We start from the raw sequence: 10,931 nt of genomic DNA on the forward strand, positions 1-10,931 counted from the left end.
TCTTGTTTGCAAATGCAAGATATGGAGTATTTTGATTGACAGGAGATAATGACATGTCGTGACAATTCTAGAACAGACCTTCTGAGTTCATATGTCAGGCTGCATCATTTAAGCCCAGCACAAGTTCAGTTTCTGCTAAGCAATCACTCGTGCCAAAATTGCAGCTTCATTGCTTCAAATACCCAAATTTGTGTACAGCATGTTCCTCGTATTTCTAATGTGGCTGCACACCGAATTGCACGATTTAGTCTCCTCTGTGAAAGGGGCTTATTGTTTTGGATGGATGAGCCGCCTCCGTGGCTCATGGATTGTATTCACGACAATTGTCCTGTTTCGCTTGATTGTCCTTGATCATAATTGTATTTTGTCTGCATACCGAAATCATAGTTGATCCAGCAGGAAATAATACTTTAAGTTTTAAGTTGATATCCCCCTACGATTAGAGATTTTCTATTTAAACACCACACTTCTCTTAGTTCACCCCAACTTTTAATTTAAATTTTCACAATTTCTAAGTAAACCCCACTATCTTCCCAAACTATCCTTAAATACACCCCAAGCTGAAAAAATAAGAAATAAAAGAGATTTTCTATTTAAACCCCACAAGCTACCTTTAGAGGAGAAAATACGTTCTGAGCATGAGAAATAGTAAGTATTAAATTAATTTTTTGATGATATTTCAGAGTCTTATTCATTGTCTGTTTTCAAGTGCATAAACATACAATTTAACTCTTAAGTCCGCAAGCTTAGCCCATTCATGTTTACACTGAAAAACTTCACGTGGCTTGTTTGACATTTGAATAATTGTCCTTAAAAGAATTCCTTCAAGTTTCAAACTGATATAAATTGTTGTTGCTTCTTATTCTTCCTTGAGTTTTGCAGTGCATTGGTTCGTTGTGGCAGCATTCTTATTCGTGCATGTATTAATCTTTTATACTCAAAGTAATTTGTTTTCTGAATCTAAATTGGAAAATTATTTCAAGGGTTAATGATAATTGACGTAGCTCATACATATCATTTATAACTGAATGAAAGATGGTACCTTCTCAAGAGTATAGAAAAAGTGCCTAAATTTACTGTTATACTGGTTTCATTGTTTAATCGCACAATACATTCATCATGCGTTATTTGAGTTCAAAGAACATAATATATATTTGAAAGGAATGAATTTCAGTTCAAAGAACATACAATTGTCAATGCGATCTCGATATGAACTATACCAATATACATCTACTAGTAAGGGATCAATATACATCAAGATGTACATCAAATGAACCAGTAAGCTCCTTCCGATTGTCAATGCGATCTCGATGTTCGTACCACTTTGCAAAACCAAGGGAATGTGTCTTATAGTAGTGTAGCTCGGAAGTCCGAGTGTCGTTTCCACAAAGAGCGGTGTCTTACATCTACTTCAGAATTCATTGGTTGTTCATCATCTAAATCTACATTAGGCTTCTTAATAGAATGCCCACCTCTCTCACAACCTAAAGTAACTCTATCCCTCCTCGTTATAATTTTTCCAGCTCCATCAAACCTTTTAATGACAACTACTATGCCACACTTTCGTCCTTGCACACGACTCCAATTAAGCAATGCTTCTCGACTATTAAATATCTATATAAAAGCATATATGGCAGCTGTAAAAGATTATCAACCACTCAGAAGTTACAACATCATAATAATAGTTTATTTACCTTACCAGTTGTGAATTGTTTAGTTGTGTCCAAAACACTTTCTGTCCGGGTATCATGGCTTGGAGTAAAAGTAATTTGTTCTGGCTGCTAAAAAAAAAAAAAACAGTTGCATCAATACCAAAATTGTGCTCCTTTCAAACTCAGTGTACTGTACCAAAAGTGTGCAGGACCTTTCAATACCAAAAGTATTTTTATTATTAATATTAATAATAAAAAATCTCTAAAATATATAGTGTCTAATCAGTATATTGAAACATACTGCCTTTAGAAGAACCAAGTAAAATATGAGAATGTGCTCAGGTAGGGTGCTATTCAATGAAGATCAAAAAGACTTTTAAGAGAAATTGATTCAATGAGATAATGATCAGAAACAGCATCAGAAAATGATTTTGCTTTACTGTACATGTTTAAATTTCACATGATTCATATGCATAATCAACAAACGAAGTCCATGAACATTGTAGCCTTGGATCTATCAGGCTAACATTTGGCATATAAATTTTAGCATCTTGGGGATATCTTGTAATGCAAGAATATGATGAAAAATCACTTGCAAAATCCGAGAATTTAAAAATATGGCCGAGTTAAACAATAAATCCGAGGATTCAGTTGCACAAAGCAAGGAATTCCACCAAGTTGCTTGGTGAATTAAAAACATAACACCAATTGCTTCATGATAGAAGAAAATCAGAGAGAGATTATAATTATAAACCAGTTGATGAGCCTAAATATGTATGCATATTTGCTGAGTGAAGGGACATTACCTTTTATATCAGTTATGTGTGTAAGTATACAGATATGCAGAGATCAGACTAATATTCACAGACGTTGAAAGGTTAAGGAAACAACTTTGTATTGAATTTGCATGATGAGAAATAAGCAAAATATAAAGGTGTTGAGGATAGTGTCAATTTTACCTTCATGGTCTCCTCGTTTATGATAAGAACCTTTGCCCAACGTACACTATGAAGAAACTCAAATACTTTATCAAATTTATTTCTCCGAGACGCCACAAAAATCTCTACTTTCTCCAAACCCGTAAATGTTGTAGTCTGACCACCTATGTTGAAGAGTGGTGGGGTGTGTGTATAGATGTATTAGGGTTAAGTATTAAGTTGGATGACCTTTTTTTGTCTTTTTACACAATAATAAAACTTACAGCTTAATGATTTAAGTATTGGGGTGAACAAAGAGAAATTCGGATTTTAAATAGAAAATCTCTACAATTATAAAAGGGTACTGATTTTCCTACTCCCTTTTTATCCACTTACACTCCATTTTTCTAAACAAAAAAGAATATAGGCTGATAAAAGGAGAGTGGGAAAATCATTTACCTTATAAAAATGATGATGATCATATTCATGGGCTGTAGAAGGCATGGGCAGCACAGTAACAGTACAATTATAAACCCAATTGATTTTCATGTTTTTGTTTATCTTATTTTCTGCTTTCAGGTGTAAAATGGACTTGTTTGACAGAGTTTAAAACTAAAATGGAACACAACCCATTTTACACCTCTAAATATCTTTTAATTATGCTCCAGCTGCATAAAAGTTTTGGAGAATGACATGAAATTGCAATTCGGATTCCTGGCCATTATAATACTTGGTCTCTTCTCAATCAATTTGTATATCATGTTATCTTTAAAATAGATAATCAATCCTTAACTTAAATACTTATTGAATTCGACAAAAAAGAAAAATACTCATCGACTGTATGAAATTGTGGTGCATTGAAAGATAAGTTGATTGTCCATTGCTCACAAACATTATTGTTTCAAAATACATTTTGTTTCTTATTATCTGGTGATGATGGGTCGCATTTGGAGTTTCTAAATACATTTTGTTTCTAGTTTCGTATTCGTGGAACAAAACATATTTGTGAATTACTTGCATATGTAATGTTTTCAGTTTTCAAAAAATAAAATAAAAAAATGTTCATATCCAAAAATAAAAAAATTAAAAGATAAAAAAATGCTTTCAAAGCTATAAAACAAATAAGACAAGCGGTTTTGACTCCCCTGTGTTTGACCCAGCGAATAAACATGAAGCTTTTTAATCCGCGCCACCAAGAATGCTGAAGTTTTGTGCTGGCCTATTTTTCCAATGTCTTTAACCGAAAATTCTCTCTCTTTGTCTGATCAGAAAATCGCCATTGGAAGGTAGCTTTCTCAAAACCATTGTGGGTCTGATGTGATATTTGGTTCCTGGGAACTAGTTGTTTGCTAAACATTTATGGGTTTTTTGTTGTTAGTAGAATGAAGAATACCAAGGTAGAAAATGATCTTTTCCTCACTGGGTCTTTCACTTGGAGAATCGAAGGCTTCTCAAAATTGAACAACGACAACATGTATTACTCTGATGTTTTCGTCATCGGTGGTCTCAAATGGTATTGATCCTCTCCTATTTTTAACTATATGCTTAACTTTTTTTCATTTTTGGTAGAACTCAAAAGTCTCTAATGGTGGGTGCTAAAAGACCCATCTTTAAAACTGAGCAAAACCTTTCGACCAAAAAAAAAAAAAACTGAGCAAAACCCATTTTAGACTAGCATGGTGCAATTTCTTTAGTGAAAATCCATCTTGGTCACTAAGAAGAGTAGCCAACATCACTTTTTTAGTTGATGGGTTTCAATGAGGTAGTGCCATTTCCTCCAAGATGAGTTTTTTAGTTGATGTTCTTTGAGGTGGTGATGTCATTTCCTTCAAGATTGAATTTTTTTCTCTTTGGCCGAGTTTTTTGGAACTCATTTTCTCGGATACCAAACATGCAATGGTGTCCCATTTGGATTGTATATTTTGCATTTTCTTTCCCATTTTCAGATCCAGTGTCATTTACGGATTCATCACCCGAAAAAATTACAAAATACTAGAAGCTATGGCTGACTGAGCAACGAGCTGAAGCTGCAAATTGAATGAAAGGAAAATAAAAACAGGAACTATCTATTAGCTTCTTTCACCAAGCTAAAAGTTAACCCATCAACCTGATAGCCCAATGTTGGTGAACAGTAGTAATAATCCAATAGTAGGCCACAAGGCCCAAAATGACCCATTATACTTTGTTATTTATTTGTTACTAACCCTTGCTTTGATCAGGCAAATCCTTCTACATCCAAAGGTTCACGCAAGCCTTGCAGAGACAGAGAGCTTCTCATTGTATTTGGGTGTTGCAGATGTTTCAACATTGCCACCTGGGTGGGCTACGTGTGCCCACTTTAGATTGACCATGGTTAATCAACTTGACACCAAGAAGTCTATATCTAAGCCTGCAAAGGGTACTTTTCGTTACTGCTCATTTCTTTTTCGTTTGTGTTTATCTCTGTTGTGTTGTCATTTATGGCAAAGCACAATCAATTGAATATGTGATGGTTTCCGTTCTACACGGTTTAACATTTTTGTAGAAGGCTCAAACAACATCATTTCAGTAATTTGGACCCTCCAAATTCTAATGCAGGCCCTCAAATCCTCGAATTCAAATGGGCCATTAGACTTCATAGAATTTTTTACTTGGTGGAAAGAAAGGAAATATGCAAATTTGTTAATCCTATATATTTTTTCTGGACAAAATAGTAATGGCAACTATCACTGGACAGGATATAATCCATTTCCTTTGTGATGAGACATGCATGTGATGTGAACTTTAGTCATTTTGTGATGACACATTTCTTCACATTGACAGGGGATATATTGTCATCCAGTTTGAAGGAATAGGATGCCTAAGTTGATGTTGCAAGAAATTACGTTCTTAATTGGTATCATGGTTCAAAATATATAACAAATTGATTCCCGTACAAATTTGAGGGAGAAGTGCTTTAGAGTATAAAGATGTTGAGGATCGTATTTGGGGCTCTAGGAGGCATGCATGGCCACATCAGTATACTTGCAAGTATAACTTGTTTTCATGTTTTTGTTTAGTTTCTTTTATGTTTTCAATGTGAATAGTAGCTTGCTTGACAAAAACATGTCATGGACCTGACTTGGTTAAAACTTGAATGGCGCGATGTGTGGTGCTAAGCACAATATGATCGTGCCAAGGACATGAGTATCTGTTCCTATTGGTTCAGTTATGGCATGGTACGTATAATAAGTATGAACTGTGTGCATACGAAATAACCCATTTTAGACCTTATGTCTTTTTAGAACTTTAGTTATGTAACAAGCTGGTCATTGTCTTCCAGCTTGAGAGAAGTTTTGGAGAAGAAAATAGCTTGAAGGAACTTTAGTTAAGTCAAGTTATTTGGTTTCTTAGTTAATTTGTTTTACTTCGTAAACTTAGCCTTTTATCATGATTAGCCTTTCTCTGTTTAAACCTTTGCTGGTTATGGTATTTAATGGATCTGAACTATTATTAGCACTGTTATTTTATCATTGGTTCAATTCATAAATATATATATACCGAAACACTTCTATAGTAACTTGGAATTAGAGTTCATTTGTTATTGTTTCTGGCGAAGTGCTTTGCATTCTAAATTATTATTATTCCGTTCCTTGAATTTCACAGGCACTGTTCGACTAGTGTTCAAAAAGGGCTCAAGTGAGTGGGGCTTCAGATCATTTATGCCTTGTAGTGAGCTTTATGACTGCAGTGCAGGTTATCTTGTGAATGATATATGTATTGTTGAAGCCAAGGTTGATATCCCAATTAAGAGTCAAGACCATGGATCTGGCATTTCTGCAACTATCAAGTCCTCAATTAAGAAAGAACAGAAATGGTTGGAGCATTCAAATGTGAATTCTGTGCAAGTCCCAGACTCTTTAGTTGCACCTAAGACACCTTGTTCTGAACTGGTGCCTGCTTTGCAAGATACGCCAGGTTCTGGAAAAGCTTTAACAGTTAACCCTACTAATGATAGCCCTGTTGAACCTTCTCTAAACAAGGTACCTATGGAAGTCCCCACCGACCTACCAGGCGAACATGTGGATTTTAAGGGTTTTGGACGGATAGAGAGAGTTTTTCTTCCACTACTAGAGGAAGTCTGTTCATGGCATCCTTCATTGATTCAATGCCAACTGAAAAGTAGTAATTTGTTTGCTAACTCTGCATTCAATGCTTTGGGACGAGTGCTGTATTTTCTCAAAACTACAAAGGTCAAGGATATGACACAGGAATCTTGTGAACGCCTTCAGCTTTTCTGGGAGGAGCTTGAGACCTTCAGATTTGACTTGGGATGGCTGGAGCCTCGAGTTCAATATGCCATTGGTGTGAAGAGATTGGTGCAAAGGGCAGCAAGAAGGAAGAGGCTGAGAGAAGATGTAGATGATTTGGAGAATGAAATTAAGAGGCGGAAGCACAATGTAGTTGTTTTGGAGACTAAAGTTCAGAGGCAGAGGGCTACACTTGCTGTTGCAGAGGTAGATCTTCAGGTAGCAAAGGTAGACTTGGCAAAGGTGGAAGAAGACTTCAATGGGATTGACATGGATAGTGAGATGGGTTATGAGAGGCCTTAGTCTTAATGGGGAGTTTTCTCCAAGATCCGAGTTGTATATAGGTCCTAGCAAAAGAACCAAAAACAAAGGATATGATTTATAGGAGGCATATCTGCAATATATATTTACCACTTGCAAGACTAGGAATTTTGAAACTTATGAAACACTTGAATTAGCTGTCTGTTATATAATGTTAAGAATTATGTGAAAAATCTTGTAGTTTCTTTTGAAGAGTGGTCTAACTTATTGAGGGAGTTGAAACCTGACCAATAATTGCGCACCACATCGACTATCCACTGTGGTACACCCGCTTCTTGTTATATATTTGTACGATGAGGGTATTTAATAGCGTTTTAGTGGAATTTAAATACATTATAAAATTGTTGGGGTTAGAATTTAAAACCATAAACACCTCATCTCTTTTCTTTCTCAGGTGCGTCGTTTCTCTTAGCCGTCGGATCCAAGGCCTTATTGTTGTAGAATTTTATCTTAGATATGAGCTAGGGAAGACTCTCCAACCATCCGTCCTGGCAGTGCTCCTCCTAGCCGTCGGATCCAAGGCCTCGTAGGTATGTGGTATGTGAAGGCAAGCAATGCTTGCCGTTTGTAGGTATAGGTGATACCTAATTGTGGAATTGGACAATAATACTTTTAGTTTTTTTTTTTTTTCTCTGCAATATTAGGTATAGGTGATACCTAATTGTGAAAACATGAAGTTATGGTTCAAAGGAGGAACGTCATTTGGCTATAATTTTCCTAAATCTATTGTAGCATGTGAAAACTTTGTCTTGGACGAGGAAAATGGTTCAAAAGTAATCAATTTGCTCCTTGACATTCAAAATTGATTAATGTCATATTTGGTACCACTACACATTAAAGTAGTCAATATCATTAAATTCTTTTAATATTATGTCGAACTTGGTTATGTGACACATGCCAATGTTATTTATGGGCCTTCAGACCAGGATTCTCTCTCTCTCTCTCTCTCTCTCTCTCTCTCAAGCACAACCCCATCACATAATTTTTGTTTTTTTTGTTTTTCTTATTTATTCAAGTACTATTGTCAATGATATTTCAACCAAACTTTATCTCTGTCTACTACAAACTCATACACTCACACATAAAAGAACAAAAAAGTTTACGCACACGTGTCAAATTCCAAGAAGAAAATACTCGTTATATGTAAGGAGCTAAGTATTTTCTTTTAATTTTATATATAGAAATCCTTTAAAACATTAAAGTCTAATTATTCTTCAAACTTAAGTTAAGTCCTTTACTCAGCAAAATCATTTTAAAACTTTAAAAGAATATCAGAGAAATTTGGAAAAAAAAAAAAAAAAAAAACTCTATCATTATGTTTTTTAAATAATAAAAAATAAAAAGCACCATTTTGACCATAAAAAGTAAAAATAAAAACAAAAACGCCCCATAAATGCTTTCCGGACAAATAAAGTTGGAGCCTTTCACTGCATCAAGTGCCACTGTAGTAGTGCCGTGGCTTTGTTTGGGGCTTTCCAATTTCTTTTCATCCAAACTCTCTCTCTCTCTCTCTCTCTCGGATCGTAGGCTTGTAGAGTGGAGAGGAGGCAAGTCTCTCAAGTCTCAAACATCGTTCGTTTAGTGTGATATTACTTGGTGTTATGGGCACTATTTTATTTTTTATTTTTTGGGTTCTGATTTATGGGTTTTATTTGGAATTGTTGTCACTTTAGAATGAAGAACAAAAAGGAAGAGGAAGATGTTGTGTCTGGGACATTCACATGGGTCATCGACAACTTCTCTAAGCTCAAGACCGACAAACATTACTCTGACGTTTTCACCATCGGTGGCTTCAAATGGTACGTTTTATTTTATGTTGCCATTTTCCTAGAAGACCCATCTGTTCTCTTTTTTTTTTTTTCTTCTTTTTTTGGGATCTGAGAAAAAACCCATCTTCAAAGATGGCATTTTGAAGCTCAAATGGTAAAAGGAAAGTTTTGATGTAGCTATTTCTTTCATTCAACCATGGGTGTTTAAGTAACAAGCTCAAGTATCAAACTTGGCCCATAATTTCCGTTTTTGAGATTTTTACTGGGTTTGGTTGGTTTTTTATCAGGCGGATCCTTATACGTCCAAAGGGGTTACACGATCCAGAACCTGATGTCGTAGACCAGTTGTCCATGTATTTGGGTGTTGCAGATGCTTCAACATTGACACCAGGGTGGGCTAGACATACACACTTTAGCTTCACCCTGGTTAATCAACTTGACAGCAGCAAGTCAAAAATAAAGCAGACACAGGGTATCTCTTTGCTGTTCATGTTCTCTGTTTTCTTGTCATTTATAATTTTTTGTTTTGGTTTTTTAAATTTATGTAACTTTGTCATCAAACAATGTTCTCTTGATCTTTGTTTTTACCTGATTAATTACCTGGTGATGGGCTTTGCATTCTTTACTATGCCTTTGGTGTTCCTTGATATTTTTCTTTCACAGGCATTGCGAAAGGGTTCAAAGAAGAAAGGAGGGAGTGGGGCTACAAATCATTCATGCCTCTTTGCGAGCTTTATGACTGCAGTGCAGGTTATCTGGTGAATGATATATGTATTATTGAAGCCAAGGTTGAGGTCTTTGTTAACATTGGAGAGCAAGGAAGTACTGTTAATGCAACTTTGGAGTCCACAAAGAAAGAACGTAAAGGGCAGGAATCTTCAAACATGACTTCTGTGCAAGCTGCAGACTCTTCACCAGCACCTAAGACACCATCTTTTGAACGGAAGCCTCCCTTCCTGGGTACACCTAGTTCTGAAAAAGTTTGCAATGAGCTGACCGGTGAGCTTATGGAATTTATGGGTTTAGGAAAAATAGAGAAAGCTTTTGTTCCACTGCTAGAGGAAGTTTGTTCGTTGCATCCTTCGTTGATCGAGTGTCTACATAAGAGAAATCGTAAAGTTAGTGAATGTGCATTCACAGCTTTGGGGGAACTCTTGCATTTTCTGAAGACTACAAGGGTGAAGGATATGACTGAGGACGCCTGCGTGCGCCTTCAAAGTTTATGGGAGGATGTTGAGATGTTCAGGTTTGACTTGGCCTGGCTGGAGCCTCATGTTCACTCTGCTTTGGATAAGAAGAAGTTCCTGGAAAGGGCAAGGAGAGTGAAAAGACTGAGAGAAGATGTGGATATTTTGGATACTGAGAAGAAGAGGCGGAGTGCTGCTCTAGCTGTTACAGAGGCAGATCTTGAGGTGGCAAAGAGAGACTTGGCTAAGGAGGAAGAGGGCTTTGCGGAGACAGTTATGGATAGAGAGCTAGGTTATGGGATGCCTTCGCCTAATTATAGAATTTTATGTTAGATGTGACTTGTAGGACAGGTAAATGAGATAGACATGGATAGTGAGCTAAGTTATGGGAACCGTTAGCCTTATTTTGAATTTCATCTTAGATATGAGTTGCCGGACAGGTATGGGCAAAAGATATTTGAACTTGTATGACATAGGTTTGTTAGCCTCCATCAACTCCCTGGTATGATCGATTAGGCAGGATTGCAGAGTTAACAGGTACTATGCCTTTGTTCAAGTTATGGACTTGAATTTGCTTTTGTCAAAATCTCATAGTTTGGGACATATATGCAGTCTCTTTCTATTGATGGACATGTTGTAGGGTCCATTCAACGACTTAAAAGCCGTCTACTTTTGAAATCTTCATTCATAGGCCTTTCTTACCAAAAAAAAGAAAAAGATAATAAGGCATCTAGTTGGGGCCAACTGTTATAAAAATTGTAGTTTTCCTTTTCCGTAAAAGCCAAAAACAACCCTTTATAATATAAATAATATATAA

At 36.1% G+C, this 10,931-nt stretch overlaps 2 protein-coding genes across 3 annotated transcripts; both read left to right on the forward strand.

The window, feature by feature from the left end:
• Positions 1-3,746: 3,746 nt before the first annotated feature.
• Positions 3,747-7,281, forward strand: LOC110763998 (uncharacterized). The gene is made up of 4 exons (XM_021966894.2): positions 3,747-3,855; positions 3,951-4,082; positions 4,789-4,967; positions 6,194-7,281. Exons 1-4 carry the CDS (start codon positions 3,800-3,802, stop codon positions 7,138-7,140), a joined length of 1,314 nt encoding a protein of 437 aa, XP_021822586.2. The 5' UTR covers positions 3,747-3,799; the 3' UTR covers positions 7,141-7,281.
• A 1,292-nt stretch (positions 7,282-8,573) lies between these two features.
• On the forward strand, positions 8,574-10,717 carry LOC110771906 (MATH domain and coiled-coil domain-containing protein At3g58210-like). Of its 2 annotated transcripts, XM_021976272.2 has the most exons (4): positions 8,574-8,705; positions 8,832-8,957; positions 9,215-9,399; positions 9,591-10,717. In XM_021976272.2, the coding sequence occupies exons 2-4, from the start codon at positions 8,833-8,835 to the stop codon at positions 10,445-10,447; spliced, it is 1,167 nt and encodes a 388-aa protein (XP_021831964.2). In that variant the 5' UTR covers positions 8,574-8,705; position 8,832; the 3' UTR covers positions 10,448-10,717. The 2 variants fall into 2 exon arrangements, with proteins under 2 accessions (XP_021831964.2, XP_088103897.1); XM_088247771.1 differs by lacking the exon at positions 8,574-8,705 and having other exon boundaries at positions 8,720-8,957.
• The last annotated feature ends 214 nt before the right edge of the window (positions 10,718-10,931 follow it).

The sequence above is a fragment of the Prunus avium genome, chromosome 2 (assembly GCF_965620075.1).
Source record: "Prunus avium chromosome 2, drPruAviu1.hap1.1, whole genome shotgun sequence".
NCBI classification, from domain to species: Eukaryota; Viridiplantae; Streptophyta; class Magnoliopsida; order Rosales; family Rosaceae; genus Prunus; species Prunus avium.